Here is a 26,531-nt window from a genome sequence, read left to right as displayed (position 1 = left end):
TTCTCATTTCATTTCTGGTGTTCTTGTCTGTGTGAAGTGTTGCTCATGTTGTCGCCATTTTAACTTCACAACTTTCTTTGTTTTGTAAGCTGCAAAAGGACAGATAGTGACTCATATGGTTACTTTCTTTTGTTGTCAGAACCCAAACCTAAAGCCTGTCATCCTGAGGAAGAGACGGCAGAGAATAAAGATTGAAGTCAACTGGGAGCTTTTCTACTACAGGTCTGCTGGATTTTCCCAACCTTTAAGACATTTAACAGGCTGAGAACCTTTTTTTTCCAGCATGCCCTTTTTCTCTTTTCAAGATTCCAGGTCGACCATGCTCGGTCCAACCTCATCTGGAACCTGAAGACAAGGGAGGAGCTGCGGGACGCTTTGGAAGGGGAGATGCGTGCCTTCAGTGTGGACCGTGAGCTGGGCAGTGCCAACGTCATCTCCTGGAACCACCAGGAGTTTGAGGTTTGTGCTCAGCAGGAGTGTGTGACGGTGACTGCTGTCTGGCTGTTACTTGATGAGAACCATCAATATCGGTGATGCACTGGAGTTTTAGGCCAGAAGGATGTATTTGTGATACTACTGTAAATCCCACAGAGAACTATACTTTTATTTCTAAAACACTGTGAGCAGAACTTTAATGTATATGTTCTACTTTGCAGGTGAAATACGAGTGCCTTTCAGATGAGATAAAGATCGGGGATTATTACTTGCGTCTGCTGCTCGAGGAGGATGAAAACGAAGAATCGAACGCCATCAAGAGATCGTAAGACTGCACAGCCAACTGCACTGATATCAAATCCGCTCTGAATCTGGAAACATGATTCATGGTTCTCCCTCCTTTTGCTCGTAGATATGAGTTCTTCAATGAACTCTACCATCGCTTTCTGCTTACACCCAAAGTTACGATGAAGTGCCTGTGCCTGCAGGCGCTCACTATAGTCTATGGGAAGTGCTATGAGGAGATTGGCCCCTTCACAGACACAAAATACATCGTGGGCATGCTGGACCGGGTGAGTACAGACTGATTAATATCATTAATGACAATGGAAATGTTTTTATGTCCTCCACTTTATTCTGAAAGCCTAAATACTCTTCTGTGTTAACAGTGCACAGACAAACTTGAAAGAGACAGACTCATCCTGTTCCTCAACAAACTCATTCTTAACAAGGTAAGCTATTAGGATCAACAGTGGCTTTCAGAATTGCGTGTTCATTTAACCCCCTTTCTAACTCTCTTGTCTTTTCTTGAGTATTAATTCATTTTTCGTTCTGCAGAAAAATGTCAAGGAAGTGATGGACTCTAATGGAGTGCGTATATTGGTGGATCTTCTCACCTTGGCTCATTTGCATACTGGCAGAGCTACTGTGCCCCTGCAGGTAAAAATATGGCTGTAGCTTTTGGGTTATTTGAAAATCAGTGTCCTGTATATCCATTGATGTTCATAGAGAATTATCTCTATGAGGTTTAATTCAATCTTGACCCACAGGTACCTCTTAATTATTCAGTCTAGATTGTCAAATGGAGTTCTTGTTAATTTCCACAGAGCAACGTGCTGGAAGCAGCCCCAGACATGAAGAGAGAAAGTGAGAAGGAGTGGTACTTTGGTAATGCAGACAAGGAGAGAAGAGGACCTTTCAGTTTTGAGGAGGTATCTGATCTTCCTAAAATGTCTAGTTTTGACTGCGAATTCCCGTTTAATCAAATTTAGCTTACATGTTATAATGTTACTTATTAAGAACAAGTTATCCAAATGGAAATGGACGCTTAATGTAAATTGATGTCATCTTTAAGAGACATTTTGAGAAAACATTTCATTCTCCCAGTTATTGCAGTGCTAGTTCTTTAATTTTTCTTGGTCTCTTGTTGCACTTATTTTGTGTGGAGTTTTTTTCTTATTGTTTTTTTTTTTTTTTCCTTTCCCAGCAACCTCATCTACTTAGCTTTATATTGTGTTTCTACTTTCTCTTCTCCAGATGCAGGAGTTTTGGAGCACGGGTATCCTGACAGCAAAGACGCGCTGCTGGGCTCAAGGGATGGATGGCTGGCGTCCCCTACAGGCCATCCCCCAGCTAAAATGGTGCCTCCTGGCCTCTGGGCAGGCAGTGATGAACGAGACCGACCTGGCTACTCTTATTCTTAACATGCTCATCACCATGTGCTCCTGCTACCCCAGCAGGTGGGTGTAGGAGAAAATACCTCCCTTTCCAGAAATGTCTTTTTCAGGGTTTCATAATATCATTCCATGAAACAATGCAGTGTGTAGGGGGATTTTCAGTTGGAATATTAAACCATGGCTATAACATGTTCTTTTACTTTTTACTCAGGGACCAAGATAATGCCATTATCCGTCCTTTACCTAAGATAAAGAGGATGATCAGTGACAATGCTTGCCTCCCTCACATTGTCCAGGTAATTCCACAGTGTGACTCGGATTTTTTTGTAATAAACATGTACTTTTGTGTCATACCAGCTTTATTGTTTAATTGAATAAAATGCCATCTGTGTTCTTTGTCCACTTCAGCTGCTGCTGACCTTTGACCCTGTCCTGGTGGAAAAGGTAGCTAACTTGCTGTACCTGGTGATGCAGGACAACCCTAATCTGCAGCGCCTCTATTTAACTGGCGTCTTCTTCTTCATCATGATGTACACGGGCTCCAATGTGCTTCCTGTTGCAAGGTGAAAACACATGACCGATGGCACATAAGCATTCCTACATGCCAGAGTTTACCTAGAAATGTTTATGATGATTGACATTAACACCACACTGACTAAAAATTGTCAATAATATATTTCCTTATGCTACATAATAGCAATTATTCCATCAAATTTCAGCTTAGATTTTTTTTTTCCAGTCATTTTGATTTTCAAGAACTTCAGAATAATTTGGATGTAAATGATTTTATTTTACACATTGTTATTCCATTGTTTCTTTAGGTTCCTGAAGTACACACATCTGAAACAAGCCTTCAAATCAGAGGAGGTGATATTGATTTTTCTCTCATAAATTACCACACATTGTATCTTATGAATCCAACATCATTTTAAAAATAACGATTGTGGGTTGTGCCTCCTGTCCAGGCTAAAGGTCAGGACATAGTGCAGCGTAGTGTTCTGGGTCCGGTGCTGCCTGAGGCCATGGTGTGTTACCTGGAGAACTACGAGGCTGAGCGCATCTCAGAGATATTCCTTGGAGAGTTTGACACACCAGAGGCCATTTGGAACAGCGAGATGAGGTGGGTATCATGTCTCTGTCACATCTAAATAGTGTACCTTAAATAATGTAGAGTGATAACCATGTTTAAGGAAATTTCAATGGACTGTGTTTTCTCTGTCTGTTTCAGGCGGATGATGATTGAGAAGATAGCAGCCCATGTAGCTGACTTCAGCCCGAGGCTGCAGAGCAACACGCGGGCCCTCTACCAGTACTGCCCCATCCCCGTGATCAGCTTCCCTCAGCTGGACAATGAGCTGTTCTGCAACATCTACTACCTCAGACACCTGTGTGACACCACCCGCTTCCCCAACTGGCCCATTCGAGACGCTGTATGTGTCTTGTTTCCCCTTATTCACTTGTACTCTATCAATGTCCTGATTGTATTTTCTAAGAGAGGCTTATTTTAATCCTGTGGTCCACCACCATTATCCCATTATCCACCTACAGGTGAAGCTGCTAAAAGACACTCTTGAAGCTTGGAAGAGGGAGGTGGAGAAAAAGCCTCCCTCCATGTCTGTAGATGATGCTTACGAAGTGCTCAACCTCCCCAAAGGACAGGGGCAGTGAGTGGCCTTTGATTTTTTTAATTTTTTTTTAAATATTTTATTTATTTATTTTTATTCATCTCGTGTCTTGAATCATGTTTGTTGAATAGTAGCAGTAATATAAACGTGGGGTGTTGCCATTTTTGTCTTCAGACACGAGGAGAGTAAAATCAGGAAGGCTTACTTCAGACTGGCGCAGAAGTACCACCCTGACAAGAACCCGGAGGGCAGGGTGCGCATTAACATATGTAATATGATATGTATGTAAGGGGTTTCATACTGTACCTTTACCCACAGATTTCCTTTCACCTTTTATCTTTCAGGACATGTTTGAGAAAGTCAACAAAGCCTATGAGTTCCTTTGTACAAAGTCTGCAAGAATCCTGGACGGCCCCGACCCAGAAAACATCATCCTGATCCTCAAAACTCAGAGCATCCTGTTCAACCGACACAAACAAGGTCTGTAGATGGTAGAGCTTTCTTTCTTTCATTTGTGCTTTTGCTCTTCTTACCCATACATTTGGGAATAAACTCCTCTGACCACTTTATTGTCTATAAACAGAACTGGAACCTTACAAATACGCCGGTTACCCGATGCTCATCAAAACAATCACAATGGAAACCGAAGATGATCAGCTCTTCTCCAAGACCTCCCCTCTCCTCCCAGCTGCTGTTGAACTGGCCTTCCACACTGTCAACTGCTCAGCTCTTAACGCAGAGGAGCTGCGCCGTGACAACGGCATCGAGGTACACACACCTTCACAAATCCTGAAATATCAAGCAGACTTCATGAAACATTATAGCCCTCTATCTACATGTGGGTGTGGGGAACTGGGATTGAATTAGGGCTGAGCAATTAATCAGATGTCACTGAAATAGCAAGACGAACACGTACAATATCACAACATACTGAATGAAATGAAGGATTGTGGTGCTGCAGAGATTGCCTGACCTACAAATCATTCTCTCCAGGCGTAAGGAAACATGCTTTTTTTGGCATAGATCCCAGTGAAAGCCACATCATTAACATTATTTATTTTGTTTCAGTGAAAATGAAATACATTAATGATTATAACAACTGATTTTTTGCATATTGTTCAGGCTTAGACTAAATAAATGATATATTGTATTTGATCAGGTGTTGTTGGAGGCTCTTTCGCGGTGTGTTGCTGTGTTAACGGCATCCAGCAAGCCTGATGACATGGCCGTACAGGTAAGCTATCACAAGACACTGAGTCTGACTTTGTTCACCTGTGTGTACTGTGTGTAGTCATTTCTTAAACACTTCTCAACACTTTGATGTGCCACAGGTGTGCGGGCACATCTGTAAGTGCTACAGTGTGGCAGCCCAATTTGAGGAATGCAGAGAAAAGATCATCGAACTGCCCAACATCATCAGGGATCTCTGTCACATCCTGTACTATGGAAAGGTGAGAATTTTGCACCAACTATGTTTTCTTTATTCTGAGTTTTCTTTCTGTAATAACAAAGAAAAATCTTCAATCTGTAGTGTTGGGGTTCTCAACAATATGTCATTGTTGGATTATCTGTGAGATCTGTCAACTTCCACCTCTCAGCATTTTAGAGCCTACAAAAGATTTCTTTATTTGCTTTACTTAAGAGCACAAAGATGCTGGAAGTTTCTTTTGCATAAGCCATCCTTCTCATCCAAACAATGTTTCATAAAATAAAATACAAGTTCTAACAAACAGCTCATTTTTCGCTATGAAGATAAATTTTCAATTTGACTAAAATCTTTCCTGCTTTTAGACAACTGTAGAGTATTTAGCGATATTGAAATGCTTCATTTAGCATCTTTCACACTAGCTTTATACTTGTTCTGTTACCACACAGCTTCTTAAAGTATTTACAGTGATGCATTTCCCTCAGCCTCGATTCATTTGCTTTCCCTTGCGTCCCTTTAGGGTCTCTCAAAAACAGCCGCCCTGGCAGTCCAGTGTGTGAGCTCCTTCGCAGTGGATTTCTTCCTGCAGACTCATCTGTACCACGCTGGTGTGCTCTGGCATCTGCTGGTCTACCTCTTCAGCTATGACTACACTCTGGAGGAGAGCGGTGTGCAGGCCAGCCAGGACACAAACCAGCAGGAGGTTGCAAACAACCTGGCCAAGCTCAGCCTTGTAGCTCTCAGCCGTCTGGGAGGCTACACCCAGATGCCGCACACCCCAGACGAGAACAATCCCATTTCAGAGACCAACGGCATCGAGGGAACGCCTCCAGAGAATCCCACCATCCGCAAGAGCTTGTCCGCCATGCTGACTCCATACATCTCAAGGAAGCTGGCGACAGGATCTCCTGCTGAGGTATGCTGTACAAGTGGATTCAAAGGATTTACATAAACAAACCTCAATACCAGCTGAGCTTCACATGCTGTGTTGTGCATTTAGGTCTTGAAGCTGCTGAACAGCAACTCTGAGAACCCGTATTTGATCTGGAACAATGGAACACGAGCTGAGCTGCTGGAGTTCCTGGAGGCACAACAGGAGGGAAACATCAAGAGGGTAGGAGTAACATTTATGTTTTTCTTTTACGTCTTTATTTAAGTTCAACACAAACGATACACAACAAGCTCTGTGTGACAACAGTGAAACAGGTTGAGTCCACATTTGGGGTTGATCTAAAAAACTATTGATGTTTGTATTATGAAAGCATGGCTGTTTATGCTGTTGCTGTTCTTCATATATGAAAATGTCATACAATAATATTGCAATATGTTCAACCCTTATACCCAAACAATAAGTTAATACGCAAATATAGTTAATTCATAAATTATTGCATTCTGTTTTCACTTATGTTTTACATAGCATTCTTTTCTTGGAGTCATTATTGTATTTTAAATATTATTGAGTATTAACAGAGAAAAAAAGTTATTCATGCATCTTCTCTATGGTCTCTAGGGAGAAAATGATAAAAGCTTCGGTGCAGAGTTTGCATTCAGTGATCACAGCAAAGAACTGATCGTTGGGGAGATCTTTGTCCGGGTCTACAATGAGCAGCCAACTTTTCCTCTTGAGGTGAGTATAAGAAGAAGATTACAACAAGTACCACAACCTCATTCAGTCAGATTACCAGTTTACCCTTTTCATCTTATATCTACCATATATTTTATGTGGAGTAAATCATGTTATTTGATTATTGTCAGTGTAAAAGAGACTTTAAACCTTTTGTGATGTGTTTTACATCTCTGGTTTTAGTACCCAAAAGCATTTGCAGCCAGTCTTCTGGACTATGTAGGCTCCCAGGCTCAGTACCTCCACACTCTGCTGGCCATGAGTCAGAGTAACAAGGTGGAGTCCCAGCAGCATGCTGAGAGGCTTCGCTTCGCCGAGATGGCTTTAGAGGCACTTCGCAATGTCATCAAGAACAACCCTGGTGAGATATGACTCGTCCTTCACCATTCCTAACCTCTTGTTCAGGTGTTTTATTTAGATGTCCCAATTTCGGAGCTTTCCCTCTAAGCAGTTCTCTTTGTATAATTTCAGGTTCAGAGTCAGAGTGCATCGGCCATTTCAAACTGCTCTTCTCTTTGTTGCGGGTTCATGGAGCTGGCAGGGTGCAGCAGCTGGTGTTGGAGGTAGAGGTTTTGGTCGTGATATATTATCACTGTCGTTCCCATGATGTTCCTGCACTTAAGTCACATTTGTTTTCTCTGCAGGTTGTGAATACTGTGACATCAAACCAAGAATGTGTTAGCAACATTGCTGAGTCGCTGGTGTTGTCCAACCTTCTGCTCCTGTTGCATTCCCTCCCCTCCAGTAAGAATAAAATAAAACTGAAACCAAGTCAATTATTTACCATTTGATCTCTTATCTGCCTTCTCTATAATTATTTCAGTGTTATGCTTTGGATTAAAACATGTTTCTTACATTAGGCCGACAAATAGTGCTGGAAACCTTGTACGCACTGACTTCTAACACGAAAATAGTCAAAGAGGCTATGGCCAAAGGTCAGTGTAATTCTTCGTGTTTTTGTTTTGTTTTGTTTTGTTTTTTCTGAGTACTGCTCCATATTTATGTGATTTCTGAGTTCATGGGAGTGCTTTTGTTCCCCAGGTGCTCTGATCTACTTGCTCGACCTCTTCTGTAACTGCACCCATCCGCAGGTTCGCACACAGACTGCAGAGCTCTTCTCCAAGATGACCTCAGACAAGCTGGTTGGGCCAAAGGTCAGTCTGAACAGATAAAAGCAAAGCAATTCCTTCCTTATTTCATTATTATCAGCATAAATTCTCATCCTCATCCATCATTTTCGTCATATGCCCTCTGCCAGGTGCGTCTGACACTAATACGTTTCCTCCCTGGTGTGTTCATGGATGCCATGCGAGACAACGCTGAGGCGGCCGTGCATATATTTGAGGGAACGCACGAGAACCCTGAACTCATCTGGAATGACAACTCAAGGGAAAAAGTGTCCACCACTGTCCGGGAAATGATGCTCGAGTATGACATGAGCCCAGTCTGATATCCTGTTTCATCAACAGCTTATTGAGTAGTCAAGAAATTGACAGGCTTCAGATATTGAATCCTGATTAATATGATGCTCAACAGGATGCTTTTAATTTTCTTTTTTCCAGGCACTTTAAACAGCAGAAAGATAATCCTGATGTGAACTGGAGAGTAAGTGCTATAACAAAAAACTAACTTTAAAACAGTCACATGTTGTGTATGATTTAGTGTGACGTTTACTTCTTTGATTGTGTGTGCAGATTCCAGAGGACTTTACAGTGGCTTATGGCGCAGGACAGGGCGAGCTTGAAGTTGGTGGAGTCTTCTTGCGTATCTTCATTGCTCAGCCTGGCTGGGTGTTACGCAAGCCTCGAGAGTTCCTGGTGTCCCTCCTGGAGACTCTGACTGAGCTGCTGGAGAAAAACAACCCCAACGTTAGTGGCCTCACTGAGAAGCAAAAACACCCACCTTTTGATGATTTCATTTATTCTCAATCTTACACCAGCAATTTTCCCCTCCCGACATCTCTGGTCCCCCGCAGGGTGAGGCCCTGGAGACAGTTACCACCGCAGCAGTATGTCTGTTCAGCACACAGAGCCAGCTGGCTGACCAGGTTCCTCCTTTGGGCCACCTGCCTCGCGTCCTGGCAGCACTCAATCACAAGAACAACAGCGTGCCCAAGAGCTCCATCCGCCTCCTCCACGTGCTATCAGACAATGAGGTGAGTAGTGAATTTTGTAACAGAAACTTTACCAGGCAGGGAACATCTGAAGAAAACCACTGAGATCGGTCATGAGCATTGTAGAACTCAGCATTTTTGGAGCTCGACTCAAACTAGGGACTAAAAGTAAGTCTGTTTCTGGGTGTGCTGCGTTGAATTTGAGCATTTCCCACTGGAAAATCAGAATCCAGACTTAAGACTCTTTTCATTAAACAACAAATTAACACAGAGTGTGTCTCATTCTGTATCATGACGCATTAACGTTATTAGCTAACGCTGTTGGTCTACTGGGTTTGTGTAGTTGTGTGTACGCTCCATGGCTTCTCTGGAGACCATCGGCCCCCTCATGACTGGAATGAAATGTCGGCCCGACATGGCTGGACTGGCTTGTGAAGCTCTCAATCGCATGTTCCAGAAGGAGCAGACTGAACTCGTAGCTCAGGTAAACTTTGCATTGTTTTGTTTTGTTTTTTTATTTCATTTTGGTATGGACATCATGTTTTTATTGCTGTGTCATATTAATGAGTATTTATGAGTGTTTTGTCAATGTACTGAACAGGCTCTGAGAGTGGAGCTGGTTCCATACCTCCTGAAGCTACTGGAAGGAATTGGCCTGGAGACACTAGAAAACCCTTCAGCTACAAAGGCCCAGATAGTAAAGGCTCTCAAGTCCATGACTCGCAGTCTGCAGTTTGGAGAACAGGTAGGAATGGCAGGGTTAACAGTTAAAACTGTTAGATGATGAGTAGTAATGTTTATTTGTTTGTTAAATAAATGTTCAAAATGACGTCATACTGAATATTTATCTAATGATTAATAAATAACTATTAAGCAATCACTACTTTACAGGTGAATGAGATTCTAGCGAAGTCATCAGTGTGGAGTGCCTTCAAAGACCAGAAACATGATCTTTTCATCTCAGAGTCTCAGACTGCAGGTTACCTGACAGGTACAGTGTTTCCCTTGACCTGCTTTGACATTTTCTTTACAAGCAAAGCCGCTAAATATTTTTTCTGTGGAGTGTTTGTAAAGGGTAAGTCTTGAGCGTCTTTCTCTGAGCTGTTGATGAATCTTAATGTTTTACTTCATCCTTAAGAACCACCTTGTGGCTGAGTCTTCACTTGTGCTTAAACCCAGCAGCCCTTTCTCTCTCCACGTCCTATAACTTCCTGGCTCTGCTTTTCCCCTCCTGCTTGTCCTCCACATTTCCTCCTCAGGGGTATCCACTCCTTCTCTCCTGGCCGCCAGTAGCCCACTGCGAGGTGGGCTCTAGACTCCTAAGCTGGGCCCTCACAGCCCTCTTCTCGCTTGCTCTGATGCAGGTAGACCTTTGCCTGACGTTTGGCTTTGCCTCTTCACCTCCATCTTTGACCCACATTAATTTCCCATTCTCACCTCTCTATAGTCGTATTGAAAATAATGTCCTAACAATTTCATCTCCATTTAGCAACTCTTTGTCACATTTCAGTTTGAGGAATTAACAAAATGCCCTTGAAAGTTGAAACTTGAACAGCGATTGACACATAAACGTGATCACTGTCCCACGGGACATGATTATATGTTATACGGTATATTTCATATTTGGTTTCCTTTCAAAACTCTGTCACCCATCCTGGAAAATTTGTCAAAAGTATCTAATAATTTGGCCAAAACCAGAAGTTGCCGCTCCTTCATTCCTACAAAGTAGTCTTTTAGTTTAGTACATCGTTATAGCACCAGTAGCGCTCCAGCCCTCATGCCCAGTCACACCTGTACTGAGTCTTCTCCATCATCCTCTCACCTGCAGGTCCAGGAGTAGCAGGTTACCTTACAGCAGGAACTGGCCCCACGGTAATCCCCAGCGTCCCACCCCCTGTGGACAGCGACATTGGAGACCAAGGCTGACGGACACACACGCCCACCCACGTCACGCTCAGGCACCCAGACTGCCCTGCAGCTTTGCGGCCGCAACTCAGTGAGGGACTGTTCAGCTCCCAGTCGAGGGGATGGAGAGAGAGAGAGAGAGAGAGAAGGAAGGAGGAGAGCGGACCATCATTGACTCTCACCAAAACCTCTGCAACACCTCCTCCAGTATCACTCTCTTCTCCCCTTCCAAACAGCACTCAAGTCTTCATAAACACATTGACATTGTTTTAACAGATTTTCTTTGTTTCTGTGCTACTTTTCTTGTTCCTCCTAATGACACACAGAAGAGTTTACTTTTTGTATGAATATATTTTTTACTCTAGATTTTGTTTTTTGTTTTTTGTTTTTTTTTCATGAGAAAGACATCAAAAGACTGAAGTTTATTACAGGTTAATTGTCTCTTCTCTGTTATGTTATTCCTCTTTGTCATGTCCTGACAGGCTACACTTACCCTAAAACCTGACCAAAGGGTACTTGGCCTTGTTTGTGACACAGGACCTATCCGCCTCTAACAGAAATGTGTCATTTACTGGTCTTCATAATTGACCCTCATATGGAAATGGAAAACATGTTAAAATTAAGAAATGAGAAAATGTATTTGTACCATTTCTCTGCCCTGATTCTCCCCTTCAGCCCTCAGATTGATGCTGACGTCTTGTCTGGTTTGGTCAGGTCTAGTTCAGTCCACTCTTTCAACACTGATCTGCTCTCCAAATGTCCAGTCTTATTCTTCTGATCTTAATTCATAATTCATCCTGCTCTCTCTTTGAGGTCTACCCTTTCTGCCTCACTTTTTTAAAAATAATTCTTCTCCCCCCAGAATGCAAAAAGCACTAGGATATTTATAAATGAATAATAACCACCGGAAATGAGCTTTGGCTAAGACATGACGAATGACTTTGACTCTGATTATGAATCTGTGTGAAAGACTAGTGCAATTTGTGAAATGTTCAATGTAATATTGCGTATATAAACTTTCTATATTGAATGTACATTTAAAAAAAAAAGTAAATCAGTCGCACTTGTACATAAAATTTTAAGAATAAAAGGGAACCCACAGTGTTGTTCTTTTGTATTTACATTTCTGCTTGCGGAAGTAACACATTTCAACAGAATTAGTCATTTATTCTTTGGTCATGTTAGAAAATAAGGAAAAGATGCCAAAGAAGATAATGAACACATGTATTTTTCCAGAGTGTAAAATATTGGTTTGAATTTTCCATGTCAAGCCAGTTTATCACATCATCACTGTTATTGTCTGATTTTTATCTGCAAGTTAAAAACATCACTTCAATTAGACTGTATATTTGACTTTTACAACAATAAAGGCGAGGAAATTCTTAGATAAATCTACAAATTGAGTATTTTCCCAACAGCATTTAATCCCTGACAGCCTTGAGACATAATTCATACTTGAAAGTTATTAAAGACAAAACTTAGTTTTCAGATGGTTTTACCTACAAACTGGAAAGATTATAGGTTGCTTGTGGGAATATGTTAAAATGTTTTTTCCAATCAGGTGTTACGAAGTTCATGCTGGGGAAAAGAAAAAAACTAGATGTTCCTGAGAAGCCACATAATTAGCTAAATTCCATCATTTGCAAAAGTATTGAATTAAAAGCTCTCATTTTGTTGGTTATTTAAGAACCATACGATAGATATGGAAAGTTAGATATGGGTTTCCAACTGGATCTTGAATTTATACAAATTAAATGTGTAACCTTTCTTTTGAAAAGTACTACATGACCAAGGGATACTTTATTTTGTTAATATTATCAATAATTTTACGTAGTCTGTATAGATGAATTAGTATTTTGGTCTTTTCTCATAAGCCCTGGATAGCTCAATTCACATTTAGAATAAACCTACTTGATAACAAATCATAATTTTTTTAAGACTGCGAACATGCTTTTTTAGGCGATGATATATTATATAAATGTAGGATTTGATACAATGAAATTATTAAAAATGAAACCATTAGGCTTTTACGGAAATGTTTTGATATTTTCAGCTTTTATCCTGTTTCATTTAAAATGAATGTATTTAGCACCAGTGATATTTCTGCGGATCTTTTGTAAACTGGAGTAAGGGTCCACACGGTCGAATTAGCTTGTAACACCGGAAGTGGCTTTTGTACATCCATGGTTGGCGCGAATAACAACAACAAAGTTGATGCTTTAATTTCGCAATTTTCGCCAACTGTTCTGAAATTATTGTAAAATGTATATAATTTCTCCGGTACTCCGAAGGCTGTGAAAACTTTAATAATATGATATATGAATATTTATGATCTTTGCTTGTTTGAATGTAAGCTAACATTAACCGGTTACAGTTTCTTTCAAGTAAGATAGCGCAGGCTCTGTCTAAAGCTGTCAGTATCGTTTGGTCCTGGTGTAGTTCGAGGAGTTTCTCAATGACAAGTCAGATCAAAAATAAACTATTTCTACATGTCTAATAAGGAGTTCATATTGATAACTGTCAACGTGTAGACACTTGCCTCTTTATTTGTCTGACAGTCTTGGGTCCATCAAGAGGAGGTAAGTTGCTATCGGTTTAGCTAACACTAACGGGCTGTTTAAACTCGTTGACACGTAATATAACGGTATACATGCAGCGTTTTACCAGTCAATCACAAGTTAAATGTTTACTTGCTAAAATGTCAAACGCAGCTCTAATAACATCTAGTAGCATCGTCACGTTCTTGTAAGTGATAATTGTTGAGTCAGAGGCTACTGCCAGCTAATGTAACAAACGTTAGTCTTTTCCACTGGTCTGTATTCACGTACAGGTCGACCATGTCTAAAGGAGACATAGAAGGCTTCATCGTGAAGTTTGTGGAAAGTAAAGGACAAAAAACAGAGCATGCTGTCAAGGCTTATGAGGTAAATGGTTGTCTGGTTCAAATCTGTGATGATTACATTTTTTGCCCATGTTCTGCCATCTGTAGTTGATGGCAATGTTTGTCTCATGTTTAAACAGGCCATTTTGGAGCTGCAGTCTGAAAAGTACTTGAAAACCATCAGTGAAGATGCTGTTTTACAGATGGAACAGAAGGACAAGTCTCTGTTTGTCTTCAGCTGCTTCACCTCCCCAGCCTTCCTGCACTGCAAAAAAGTCTGACTCTGTTTGATACATCAAAACCTTGCCTCTGATTTTCACAAAAAAATTGTTGATATGCTGTCATGGAGAGTAATTCCTTTCTTTGTCACTCTTTGTTATTTATCATGTAGCTTGGCTGCCGAATAGTGAGTCCACTGGTGGTGTTGTACTGCCTGCAACAGCAGCATTGTGTCCCCAAAGCAGAGAAACCCGTCTATAACATGGCCATGGCTGATATCACTATTTCCTGTACAAGCCTGGATAAAGCGACACGGGTTAGTTTGCTGATTGGTGCTCTGTTTTAATCAGCAGTCTAATAAATGCTAAATACCTCAGCTAAACTTAGCCCAGTGTTCTAAAGGATCCTGTATGTTTGGGTCTGTCTCTCTCTACAGGCAGAGGTGATGGATCTGGTGCAGCTAATGGGAGGACGGGTCTATCTTGACCTAAATGTATCTGTCACGCACCTGATAGCTGGAGAAGTGGGCAGCAAGAAATACCTGGTAGCTGCCAGCCTGGGTAAACCCATTCTTCTGCCCGCATGGGTCAAAGCCTGCTGGGAGAGATCTCAGGACAGGTCTGTTGAAATTGCCATTTCTTGTGCGGAAACATACAGAGGGATTTTTTTGTCTATAATAGCTATTTTTGCATTCTTTAATGCATTCTCTAATGCTACTGTTGCCGTAAAATAGGCAGTTTTATATTTTAATAATATTAAAGCTTGTAAATGCATTTAAACATGGATGATAATTACTTTTAACACTTGTTCTGCCTCAATCAGTCTTTTCAGGTACACAGATCTGCCCATGGAGGACTATATGTGCCCTGTGCTGCGTGGCTGTACTGTTTGTGTGACGGGCCTCTCCAGCACAGAACGTAAAGAGGTGCAGCGGCTCTGTGAACAGCATGGAGCCAACTACACCGGTCAGCTCAAAATGAACGAGTGCACACATCTCATTGTCAGTGAACCAACAGGCAAGCCACCAGCACCTTTATTTGTATTGTTAGTTCTGTTCAGTTCTCTGTTACAACTTTAAGTTGAAAATTCAAATAGTTTAACAGATAATTATTTGATAAAACACTGTGGTGATTATCAGTTTATTAGATTATCTAAAGAAAAGTAACCATAATCATTGTAGCTGAATTCTTGAACATGGATTCCTCATTGGTATCAGTGTGTTTCTGAGTGCTTGTGTTTCCTTGCAGGTCAGAAGTATGAGTGTGCACGAAAGTGGAATGTGTATTGCGTGACTCTGCACTGGCTGTTTGATAGCATCGAGAAGGGCTTTTGTCAAGATGAGAGCAGGTACAAGGTGGAACGCAACGCACCAAAGACCACTCGACCGCACACTTCCACTCCTACTGGCACTAGCAAGAAGGAGGGTGAGCCACAGACTGATAGTGCACTTGTTTGTTGTTTATTGTATTTAAAAACAGACATTTTTCATCTATATTTTGATGGATTATCCTGCTTTTTAACTCCAGAGGGGTCATCACTGTTGGGCCTCAGCCACATCTCTGTCAACGCCAGCATGACAATAAATGACACAGCTCTCACTAATGCCACCATCAGCCGTCTGGAGGCTCCAGATCCCATAGATAGTCTGGACCTGACCGTCTGCCCGGCTGATGATATACTGGATGGCTGTAAGGTAAGTATAAGAATATTCCTCTTCATAGAGAGTTGACATTTCCCTCGTCAAAATTGTAAAAGACAAATTTGAGGTTTTGTTTCACATGTGTTAAATGTTTTGCAGCTGTACCTGTGTGGCCTGCCAGGGAAAAAGCTGGAGAAACTGCGGCGTCTTGTGAATGCTGCAGGCGGTCTGCGTTTCAATCAGCCCAGTGAGGAACTCACACATGTGGTCATGGGAGAACTGGACCAGGACCTTAAGAATTTTCTCTCCAAAGCAACACACAGGTCTGAAGTTCAAAGATTACTACACATGGTGTTTCCTGTGTCCTCACTTGTACTACATTTTTAAGATCTTCGACCAATATTTACATTTGAAGTGAATGTGCTGACATTAAAAAAGCAAGAACAAAAAAAATAAGCATGGCTTTGATTGCACCCAAAGCCACCTGAGGTAGATAAAGCCAGTAGATAAAGACTACAAAAGAGAAGCCACAGAGTGCTCAAAAAACATCTCACTTGCAAGAGATTATGAGGAATTATATGCAGAATTTAGAAACATTAGAATTCAGATGAATAAGAGTGCCCCTGGTGGTCAGATATTTAAGATGAACACCACCTAACCATGATGATACCAGTTCACATTAGGCTGGAAACCACAGTCCTCAGGAACATAGTCTTACCCTCGCTCTCTCTATATATAATAATACCATAAAATAAAGACAACATACCAAATATTTAAATATAGCATATACTGACTTAAATCCTGTCTGACCTGTTCAGGACCTTATGTTGTTGTATTTGTTTTGCAACATCATACAGAGTCACCGTAAAGTAAAATATACAGAGCCCTACACTGAGATCATTCCTGCATTTTAGCAGTCTTACGGTATGTGATACCACTGAGATGGTGTTTTGTCTGCATGTTACCTCCCAGACCCCATGTAGTAACCGTGCAATGGCTGCTGGACAGTTTCAACAAAGGCAGTTTACTCCCAGAAGGAGGTTACCACCACCCTGACTGTCTGCCCCCTGCCCCAGCTGCTGTGTCTGTTCCTTCCCACCATATTCCCAGCTCCAGAACCTCAGCTGGTCCCCCGGTCGCTAGTCCCAGCACTCCAAGCCATAAGAGAGCAGAGGACGATCTGCTCTCACAGTACATGGATGATGACCCTACAGTAGGTAAGTTTCTGTTGAAGAATTCACTCAAGGTTTAGTATAACTGGACACCATTAAGAGATTTTACAAGATATAGTTTTATATATTTCTGCTAATCTAATTTTACTTTTATCCTCCAGTTAATCTGCCCCCACCAGCAGAGGGCAACAGCAGAGGGTCCATCAGTATGGCTGCAGAGCCTCAGCCTGAGCACTGGGCACCAAACCAGACCAGAGAACCAGAATCAAACGCCACCCTGCAAGAAGCCAGCGAGGCAGGCCTGTTTTTCGGGAAATGTTTTCTTCTTGTGGGCTTCGGCACTGAGGCGGAGGCCCAGCTGTCTCTGTTGGTGACAGAAAATGGAGGCAAGGTGCTGATGGGACGCACACGTGTCGTGGCAGACTACGCAGTGGTCCCACTGCTGGGGTGCTCAGTGGAGGCCACAGTGGACGAGGTGGTCACAGATACCTGGCTGGTAGGATTATAGCCATACTGTTTTCTTTTTACCTGTGTAAGGAGGAGAGTGTGGCAATCTGATTTTAGTGCCATCTGTTGACTTGTCAACTGGTCAGACAAATGGGAACATATTTATTTTTTGTTCACTGTCTTTTAATAATGAGTTTCTTTGTGTTGTTTGTTTCACTTTGAAGGTAACAAGCACAGTTTTTGAGCTGAAATGATTAGTAAGATAAGCTCAACAACAAATTTTGATAAGAAATTGTCAAGGTCACAACAAGGCTGCTAAAGATGTCGTCTGGAAACCTGTGACTTTTACGTTCTCTAAACCATTGATTAATCATAAAATAATTGTCAGAACGCTTTTTAATAAAAATGATGGTTGCAGCCCTACACAATTTAATTTTATGTGTGCCACGAGGCATGCATATTGATTTGTTGTTATGTTTTGCTCTTACATTTCAGGCCATGTGTGTGGAGAAGGAGTGTGTTCTCCAGCTGTCTTCCAACCCTTTGTTCACCCCCGTTCCTGTGATGGATGGACGTTTTCCTCTCAAAGATTGTGTCCTGTCCGTCAGCCAGTTCACTGGAGCAGAGAGGGAGTCTTTGGTGGAGCTCGCCAAACACCTCGGAGCCAGGTGTGCTTTCATTTCTGCATGACCTGTTTTACCCTTAGCTACATGGTATAAAAATTAAGAAGTTGCAGAAGTTTTTGTGCTTACTTTTCCTCTACCACACCATACTGTAATATAGTCTGTGTTAAAGATAAAAGGCAACTTTACTTATATAGCATAATTCAATTCTTAAGGCTTTAGAGGTGGCAGAGAAAACACTTCAAAGGTGTGAGTCTAGTCACTAGCCTCAATTTACTCCTTGATAGTTTCATTAACTGCTGCAGTTTAAAGATACATTTTATGGGGTCTATTGGTTTGCTTTCATTATTTTTCTAAGAGTTATTATGTAGTCATGGGCAATAAAATGATGAATAATAAGGTGTAACATTCTCTACATTAATAACAAAGATTTGAGAATATTTTTATGTATTTAATGTTTTTATATGTGGACTGTAAAAGCAGTAGTTTTGTAATTTAGACAAGAACAAGAATCTCAAAAGAGAAATTTCTGTTGTACATTTTTCAAGCTGTAGAAGCTGCTGGGCTGCAGGCTGTTAGCACTTTTAAATAAATGTAGAGGAAGATCTGGACTGTGCACATAGTTTTCTTCCCTTTCCTGCATATTTTCACCCTCATGTGTCCTGCCTACCCATTAAGAACTACCTGTCCTTAGAAATCTTCATCTTTTCTTCCCCCCCACAGTGTACAGGATTACTTTGTGCGCCTGGCCAACCAGAAGAAAGGCATGCTGGCCAGCACTCATCTTGTTTTGCAGAGCCCTGAAGGCACAAAGTACCAGGCAGCAAAGAAATGGGGGCTCCCTGCCGTCACCATGCGCTGGATACTACAGTCTGCTCAGAGCGGCCACAAGGCAGAGGAGGCGCGTTTTCTAGTTGACCTGCCGCCCTCACCAGGTTAGAAGCATGTGTTACTTAAAACTTACAGTAGGTGTGAATGTTGTATTTGGGTTGGCTGGGTGTAGAACGTGACAATAATTATACTAAATACCAATGAGTCTGTTGCCTCTTATTTTCATCTGAGAGATTATTTAAAACTAGAAATAGAAATGATTTCCAAAGGATCAAAGGATCTTTGAGTAGCCTGACTGAACCAACTAATACATAATTTAGCCACACATGCTATTGGATGTGATTCTGCTGTGCGTTTAGAAATTTCCCATGTTGTGAATTTATTTTCTGCCTCTACAGAGAGGGATGATGAGAGTTTTGTCGGTGGCTCCCAGAGGTTCACCATGCCTCCAGCAGCACGTGCATCTCCAGAAATCCCTTTGCTGGGACTCCAGAGCGGTAAGGCTGTTACCCCGCTGGATTTAGGTCGCTTCCAGAGCAGAGTGTTCCACTCCGTGCTGGATGAGATGAAGCCCAAAGAGGACATCAGCACCCCTAAACAAAACCAGGAAGGCGGCAGAAAGAACCCGCTTCAGAAGGAACCCTCACTGCAGCTGGACACTCCCTCTCGTTTCCTCAGCAGAGACCAGCTTTTCAGGCCCTCCTTTAATGTCAAGGTTTGGACCCACTGAACAGCAACAGAATCTAGCACAAGAATTTATTTATTTATTTATTTATTATCCTTTATGTTTTTGGATTGCAGTAATAAACTAGCACTGATTTTTGATAGATAATCCTGTAAACAGATGGACTGTTCCTTTTGTTAAGGATGCACTGGGAGCATTAGATACTCCAGGGGAAAGATCCAAACCAGGAGAGAGGACGGGGACGCCGCTGACTGATGTCATCCACAGGAACCTGAAGGTGGCTCTGGCCAATAGCACCCGAAATAGCAACTCAGACATGCAAACTGTCTCTGCTAGCCCCCAACTTGCCAAGACGATTGAGACGGAGGTAAACTGAAATACAACTGTTTGCACTTGATGTTGTAGGTTTGATCTCAGACTCACTTTATTTGTCGAATACAAAACACAGCAGCCGTGACGCTGATGGAGGCTCACTTATCATTACAGAAACATTTACAGGAAAACCTTGTTTATAGTTCAAGGGAAATATGATGGAATAGCCTATATACTGTACATATGATGGGATTTTTTTGTTTGTTTGTTTTTAAGGTCCCAGAGAAAGAAGCTGGCCCTCTGGCTGGTGTTGTGATCTGTGTTGGAAAGAAGCTCAGCAAAATGCAAAGTGAACTCAATGCTATAGCTGCCTCACTCGGAGCTGACTTCAGGTATTTGCCACATGTAATCATTCTTCTTGTCCATACTGAAGTTTATTTACTTAATTGGTTTTGGTATTATATGTTTGCACTATATTATACATAATGGTATTTGTATTGTATTTTACTCTTCTTGTTCATGCATCTTGTAACCTTGTTAAGAAAGGTACTATGCCAGTAAAGATGATATTATTAATAGTGGCTGAAAAGACAAGCCTGCTTAAATCATTTTCAAGTAATGAGGTGACAAAGAGTCCTTATTCGGTATGAAAAGGCATTCTGAAGTTTAACTGAAATTAATATGAGGCTTCAGCCGTCTGAATTAGTCAGGTCAAGTGCGTATTTAATTTTCAATTTAGTGTGTGGTACCAGTTTCCTCGGCCCTCTTTGCTCCTATCTGGAATAACTTAAATTAACTTAAATAATGTAAACTCAAAATAACTTGGAGGAAGATATACACTTCATTTGTCTAATTCTGTCTGCTGAAGCTTCACGTCTTCATTTCTGCACACAAGCATCTCTTTATCAATTTGTTTCTTAGGTGGGCTTGTGACGATACAGTGACGCACTACATCTACCAGGGCCGTGTGGGGGACAACACCCGGGAATACAGAGGAGTGAAGGAGAGAGGGCTGCATGTGGTCTCCCAGTACTGGCTGCACGCAGTACGTTTCTCTGTAACAAACATAAGAAAAGCCGGAGCTCCTCTTTCCTACTCGGCTTGTTTTTAATGTTTGTAGTGGGGTTAATATACTTTCATTTTTTTATGCATTGGGACTGGAACTAATTATTTTTTCAGTTTTGATTGATGCATTGGTAATTTTGTCAATTAACTGATCATTTAGTCTAAAAAAAGGACTATTTGATTGACTGAGTTTTAAACCAAAACTAAATTCTGTTTGTAATGATGAAAAAATAGAACAAGAAAAGCTGCAAATCCAAAACATTTTGAATTTTTGCTTGTAAAATAAATTGCAGTTGCTCCAAAATAGCCGCATATTTTATGTTGATCGATTAGTCTTTGTTTCAGCTCTGAAGGTAGTAAGTCAGTAGCTGGTTATTTGTGACTTGAAATACAATAATGCAGTTTCTTAGCACATTACATGCAGTGCCTCACACAATGGGCAATGGACATAAACAAAATGAAAAACACAGACCTTTTGAGCCATAATCCTGCTCTCACAGTAAATAAGGCAAAATATTTTGCTGACATTTGTCAGCTTCTACAGAAATCTTGTCTTCAAGAAGACACACAAAAGCGATATTAATTTGGGATGTCATTTTATGTGACAGGCTTTGTGTTTCTTGTTATCAACCAATGTTCACTCAGCACATTTCACCTGAGGGAAATAATTACGACCCCATCAACAAAAGCTGAATATTTAATCAAAAGCAGCTTTGATATGCTAATTTTGCAGACAGATGGGAGTTTGAGCTATACTTCCCATTTCATTTAATTAATTTTTGTGAAAGTGCACGCACTACATATTCATTCACAAAGGTTTGTAGTTAACGAGCTAACCCATGTGGACTTGTGCAGTGTGCAGAGGAGCAGAGGCATGTCCCCGAGTCTTTGTATCCTTTCACCTACAACCCCAAGATGAGCCTAAACCTCAGCCAGGTGCCCAGCAGCTCTCAGAGGTCTCCACCTTTGACACGAACTCAACTCAAAGACATCACTGAGGCAAAGGAAGACAAGGTGGGTGTCAGTATGTAATTTCACCCACTGTGTATATGGTTTCAAGATTCTGTGAAGCACTGGAATCTGTTCTGCGTTGAATGTTTGTCAATACTTTATGTTATTGGTAACCGCTGATGAAGAGTTGTCTCATTAATTTTCTGTTTAATCATCTTTCCCTCAGTGTGAAAACATTGCTTCGGAGGAAGCTACAACCTTACGTCGCGTAAGTGATGGAAGCGTAGATCAGGAAGAGATGCAAGATGCTGCAGAAATAAGTAGTGAGTTTGTTTTTACAACTGTCATTTAATTCTACAAAGTGTCTGCAGGTATTACTTTGTAGAACCAATCTTGTTTTTTTTTGGTTTTTTAATCTTTGTTGTGTAGGTATTTCAGAGACTCTAGAAATGAGAGAGAACCTCCAAAGACAGCTCCAGGAGATCATGTCAGCCACCAAGCTGACGACAGGGAGGCGCACCTCAGTCAGACTCAGCAGGATGGGATCTGGAGGAGCCGACTCGGGGCCGCACACCCCTGACGGAAACCGGGTCGGACGCAGTGGGAACAGACGTACTCTGGAAGCACTCAGGTAAGGAAGCCATGTTGAGAGAAGATACAGATTTCTAAACATAACAGTCAAACGCAAACTGGTAACATTTCTAGGACTGTTGTGAAGCAAACCCATACAGTGAATGAGTTTTATGCTTAAGTTCAGACAGTGTGTTGAAGCTAATTTTTCAGCTTTTGTGGGGTTCACTCGCTTCCTCATCATCACCTAATTCTGTTCTCATTTCAGGGTGTCCAGAGAAGCAGCCATGGACGTAAACACAGAGCCGTCTCAGAGTGAGCAGATCGTTTGGGATGACCCGACAGCGAGAGAGGAGAGGGCCAAGCTGGCTGATAATTTACAGTGGCCTGGCAGTCCCTCACAGCACTCTGAGCCCATTGCAGCTGCACCTCCTCCCACTGCAGAAAAAGGCCCTCAGTTCAGGGACTCCATGACAGACTCTGAGCTGGTGGAGTTGGGTGAGAAATCAGGAGTTTAAGATCATATCTGTAACTGGTTCACTCAGTGGAGATTTACACGTCACTAAATAAAAACCAGGGGCACCATTAAAAAAAAATAAAACAAAAAAAGTGTTCTTGCATGGAGATTAGTTGTTACTAAAGATTCATAGCTAATAACTGCCAGACAGCATTGTTACCTTGCCAACTGAAGCAACTGACAAAAGTAGTGTACTTGTTAGTAATGTGGAATATTGTAGATAAGACACTTCATATAATATAATGTCTGGCTTATGATGTCAGATTGAATGGTCATATAGTGTGGCAAGGTTATAACACTAATCCTGACACGTATTTTTCCATATATGCACATATAAAGAAAAACAGACTCACACCTGCATTAACAAAGCCTTGACAAGTTTAATATACTGTTTAGCCTCTTAAAACCTAATCCTGGAAGTTCTGTTAGTGCTTGTGGTGCTTTGTGGTGACTTTTAATTGGACTTGTGTTTCCTAGCAGCTGATTTACACGTTAACTTCATTAAGTTGTAAAGGTGCAAGCTGATCCTGTGGAGAACTCTCACATTAGTGTGATTAAGTGGGCGTGTTTGTTTAGCTGCACCTTGAGAGAGTAGTTTAACTGTAAACATGGAAACTGAACTTCTGGCATACTGTAAGCTCAGTTTCAACGAATGAACTTGACTTTCACTGTAATCACTGTATCTTCTGTCAGCTGCTTGTGACATCATCGACCAGCACATGGGCCAGAAACTGGCGACGCCTCCAACAAAGGAGCGAAAACCTGACATCCTCACTCCTGAAGCCCCCAGCATCGCTTTCCCTCTCGCAAACCCCTCAGTAGCTCTGGAGCCACAGGTTAACATTCACATTTACATTAACAACATGTCTGCAGTCATCTCCGTACACATGTAACAGGCACCCTAAATGCCTCTTTCAAACTTGCTGCTGGTGCTAAATGTTCTTCTGTTCTCTCAGGAGGAACGCGAGGAAGAAAAGCAGCCTCCCAGATTTCAGCTGTCCTCCCTCAGTCCGCAGGAGCGTATTGATTACAGTCACCTCATAGAGGAGCTCGGTGAGTCTTCCACCTAATTAGGACTCTAACGGTATTTCATCATGCCGCAGTGGGGGAAAAAAGCATCACATCACAGGCTTGAAGTCAGAGGAGCTAATCACTGATGTCTGAAAAGGAGGATCTGCCTCCGGGGTCTGGGAATATTTCCTCCTGCAGATGCTTCCCCTGACAAAAATGTTGTGAGCTCAGTATTCTCAAATAAACAGCTGCACATCATCATTTGAAATGGTACTAAAAGCTATATGGCCTACAGCAGCTTATAGTGAATCAGCAGGTGGAGTAGGACCATAAGGACACTTTGTTATAGACATTGAGCTATTCGGGTAATCTGACATATATTTATTTATTAATGGTCTCCAGTCTTTTATTATCAGGTCAAAAGCTATAACTCCAGTTTAGGCACAGCATATTTTATCTAAATTTCTTTTCCCCTTTCTGTCCATGTCTATTATAATTTGGTGTTACAGGTGGTGTAGTCCTGGACAAGCAGTCTTTCGACCCCAGCTGCTCCCACGTCATCGTCGGGACTCCACTGCGTAATGAAAAGTACCTGGCAGCAATGGCAGCGGGCAAATGGATCCTGCACCGCTCGTACTTGGAGGCCTGCCGCTCTGTGGGTCGCTTCATCCAGGTCAGGGTCTGAAGATCTGATGCTGTATTCACAGTAGTTTTATTCACCCTGCCATTACTGTGATGTTATGTAATCTAATAAGAAGGCTGGTGTGTTGTGTAGCTTCTCAGTTAACATCATTTTGATCTTCAGGGTTTTCATTGGATGTGTATTTAAAAATACAGTTTTTCGCAGATTTTTTTGTCTGTTTTTATTTTGAAATCTGTCAGGCTTATGGTTCAGCATAAAGGGGTCTAAAATAGAGAAAATATTAAAGTTTACTTCACAGGGTTTTAAAAGGTTTAATTTCAACTTTAATTAACTTTCACAAAATCATCTTTGAGAGGTTGTTTTTACATTTCCGTATGTGTTTGTGTTCCAGGAGGATGAGTATGAGTGGGGCAGTAGCTCCATTCTCGATGCGTTGCCCTCCATCACCTCTCAGCAGAGGAGATTGGCGTTAGCTGCCATGCGCTGGAGAAAAACCCTGCAGGCACGCTCTGAGCAAGGGGTCTGTGCAGGCACATGCACATGCACACATCACAGCAGTCCTGATTACTGTTGTATTGTATTATCTACCACTCGAGTGTTTAAGTGTACTAAGTATTCTTTTTTTCTGTTTTTCAGGGAGCCTTCAGTGGATGGACAGTCATGCTGAACATCGACCAGAGCAGAGAATCAGGCTTCAGACGGTTACTGCAGTCTGGCAGGGCGAAGGTTTCTGCTATGTTTGTTGTTTGGATCCAGTTTTTATACAAACATAGTATTTTGTAAATACACAGACAGCTTTGCAGCTGTAACAGCTTTCACTCTTCTGTGAAGGCTTTCCACAAGATCTTGGAGTGTTTCTGTGGGAACTTTTGCCCATTCATGCAGTAGAGCATTAGTGAGGTCAGACACTGATGTTGGACCAAATAGGCCTGGCTTGCAATCTCCATTCCAGTTCATCCCAAAGGTGTTGGATGGGTTTGAGGTCAGGACTCTGTGTGAACCAGTGAGCCTTCACTTGAGCTTTGCTTTGTGCATTGGGGCACAGTCATGCCGAAATAGAAAAGGGCCTTCACCAAACTGCCACCACAAAGTTGGAAGCATAAAATTGTCCAAAATGGTATGATGATGAAGCATTAAGATTTCCCTTCACTGGAAGTGAGGGGCCAAGCCCAACCCCTGAAAAACAGCCCCATAAAGAGATGTGTCTGGATACTTTTGTGTACCTCACCACTTAAGTCATTAACTGCCCTCCCCGCTCTGTTACATGTTGCCATGTTTCTTTGTAAACACAATCCATAGTTCTTACCTGTAATTCCTCTGCCCAGGTCCTGCCGAGCCCATCCCCATCCTTGTACAAGGAGGCAACTCATCTGTTCGCAGATTTCAGTCGGTTAAAGCCTGGAGACTTCAGGGTCGATGTATCAGAGGCTGCCTCCCAAGGAGTCACATGCTTGAAGACAGAGTACATCGCAGATTACCTCATGCAGGTCAGTGGAGCTTTTCATATAGATTATCACTGGATTGAATAATAAAATTTTAGACAATTTCCTTGTAAAAATGTAACAGGATGTTGTTTCAGTTTAAACATGACATGAAGTGGGATATTAGTTTTGTAAAAACAGACCCCAACGGATGTTTTATTCATATATTCTGACTGTTATAAAGCAGTATGTAAAGTAAAGCAGTTGCAAAATGTCAGCAGGATGACATAATCTCATTTTTATAGACTTTTTGATGCCTTTTTTTTTTTGTAATGATGCTATCTTGCAAGCAGTCAGATTATTTTATTGGTATTAAGTCATAATGAAGTCTGACACGGTGGAATTAAAATTAAAGATATACCATTTGCTTTTTTTTTCCATTTCTTTTCTCCAGGAGCCAACCCCGCCTATCGAGCAGTACTACCTGACCAAAGCTCCCTCTGAAGAAACTCCTGGCACTCCGTCACGTAAACGTAAAGCAGCGGCAGACAACTCCAGGCTGAAAAAGACACGTCTGAACTGAACTATCACTACAAAACATTGTCGTTAAAATTCCCATATCTGTGAAAATGATTGTAAATAAGATTAGTTTTATCTTGTCGGAAATAAAATAAATGTTATGCTTGTTTTGTCACTCTGGCTACCTCATTCAAGAGCAATGCAGTTGGCCTGAGATTACA

The 26,531-nt window shown here is 41.6% G+C and overlaps 2 protein-coding genes across 4 annotated transcripts in view; both read left to right on the top strand.

The window, feature by feature from the left end:
• LOC124049511 (dnaJ homolog subfamily C member 13) overlaps positions 1 to 11,905 on the top strand; it is a 29,074-nt gene extending 17,169 nt beyond the window's left edge. For 2 of the 3 annotated variants that reach the window (XM_046371232.1, XM_046371230.1), the window contains 35 exons: positions 140 to 222; positions 306 to 459; positions 657 to 760; positions 848 to 1,007; positions 1,104 to 1,166; positions 1,273 to 1,374; positions 1,542 to 1,646; positions 1,972 to 2,174; positions 2,323 to 2,407; positions 2,520 to 2,674; positions 2,933 to 2,978; positions 3,077 to 3,231; positions 3,340 to 3,541; positions 3,660 to 3,775; positions 3,911 to 3,989; positions 4,081 to 4,216; positions 4,320 to 4,504; positions 4,896 to 4,970; positions 5,068 to 5,187; positions 5,683 to 6,078; positions 6,163 to 6,276; positions 6,673 to 6,789; positions 6,970 to 7,147; positions 7,258 to 7,349; positions 7,431 to 7,530; positions 7,647 to 7,721; positions 7,828 to 7,940; positions 8,045 to 8,214; positions 8,349 to 8,391; positions 8,481 to 8,654; positions 8,762 to 8,941; positions 9,243 to 9,383; positions 9,501 to 9,644; positions 9,791 to 9,890; positions 10,728 to 11,905. In XM_046371232.1, coding sequence (XP_046227188.1) covers positions 140 to 222; positions 306 to 459; positions 657 to 760; positions 848 to 1,007; positions 1,104 to 1,166; positions 1,273 to 1,374; positions 1,542 to 1,646; positions 1,972 to 2,174; positions 2,323 to 2,407; positions 2,520 to 2,674; positions 2,933 to 2,978; positions 3,077 to 3,231; positions 3,340 to 3,541; positions 3,660 to 3,775; positions 3,911 to 3,989; positions 4,081 to 4,216; positions 4,320 to 4,504; positions 4,896 to 4,970; positions 5,068 to 5,187; positions 5,683 to 6,078; positions 6,163 to 6,276; positions 6,673 to 6,789; positions 6,970 to 7,147; positions 7,258 to 7,349; positions 7,431 to 7,530; positions 7,647 to 7,721; positions 7,828 to 7,940; positions 8,045 to 8,214; positions 8,349 to 8,391; positions 8,481 to 8,654; positions 8,762 to 8,941; positions 9,243 to 9,383; positions 9,501 to 9,644; positions 9,791 to 9,890; positions 10,728 to 10,825 — 4,563 coding nt within the window. In that variant the 3' untranslated portion in view covers positions 10,826 to 11,905. Of the gene's footprint in view, positions 1 to 139; positions 223 to 305; positions 460 to 656; positions 761 to 847; positions 1,008 to 1,103; positions 1,167 to 1,272; positions 1,375 to 1,541; positions 1,647 to 1,971; positions 2,175 to 2,322; positions 2,408 to 2,519; positions 2,675 to 2,932; positions 2,979 to 3,076; positions 3,232 to 3,339; positions 3,542 to 3,659; positions 3,776 to 3,910; positions 3,990 to 4,080; positions 4,217 to 4,319; positions 4,505 to 4,895; positions 4,971 to 5,067; positions 5,188 to 5,682; positions 6,079 to 6,162; positions 6,277 to 6,672; positions 6,790 to 6,969; positions 7,148 to 7,257; positions 7,350 to 7,430; positions 7,531 to 7,646; positions 7,722 to 7,827; positions 7,941 to 8,044; positions 8,215 to 8,348; positions 8,392 to 8,480; positions 8,655 to 8,761; positions 8,942 to 9,242; positions 9,384 to 9,500; positions 9,645 to 9,790; positions 9,891 to 10,158; positions 10,264 to 10,727 lie in introns of all 3 variants that reach the window. The other variant, XM_046371233.1, reaches the window with a different exon arrangement.
• Positions 11,906 to 12,951: 1,046 nt separating this feature from the next.
• topbp1 (DNA topoisomerase II binding protein 1) lies at positions 12,952 to 26,485 on the top strand. Its single transcript, XM_046371009.1, has 28 exons — positions 12,952 to 13,383; positions 13,635 to 13,728; positions 13,826 to 13,960; positions 14,077 to 14,220; positions 14,341 to 14,522; positions 14,727 to 14,920; positions 15,152 to 15,328; positions 15,431 to 15,597; positions 15,703 to 15,866; positions 16,516 to 16,760; positions 16,877 to 17,211; positions 17,658 to 17,830; positions 18,509 to 18,720; positions 19,015 to 19,331; positions 19,483 to 19,668; positions 19,890 to 20,005; positions 20,535 to 20,658; positions 21,534 to 21,692; positions 21,856 to 21,952; positions 22,059 to 22,260; positions 22,468 to 22,697; positions 23,410 to 23,552; positions 23,673 to 23,769; positions 24,237 to 24,400; positions 24,762 to 24,890; positions 25,007 to 25,096; positions 25,696 to 25,857; positions 26,246 to 26,485. Exons 2-28 carry the CDS (start codon positions 13,642 to 13,644, stop codon positions 26,372 to 26,374), a joined length of 4,560 nt encoding a protein of 1,519 aa, XP_046226965.1. The 5' UTR covers positions 12,952 to 13,383; positions 13,635 to 13,641; the 3' UTR covers positions 26,375 to 26,485.
• Positions 26,486 to 26,531: the final 46 nt, after the last annotated feature.

This window comes from Scatophagus argus, chromosome 18 (genome assembly GCF_020382885.2).
Source record: "Scatophagus argus isolate fScaArg1 chromosome 18, fScaArg1.pri, whole genome shotgun sequence".
Taxonomy (NCBI): domain Eukaryota; kingdom Metazoa; phylum Chordata; class Actinopteri; family Scatophagidae; genus Scatophagus; species Scatophagus argus.
The sequence above is the reverse complement of the archived record's forward strand: the minus strand, read 5'-3'. Positions and strand labels throughout refer to the sequence as shown.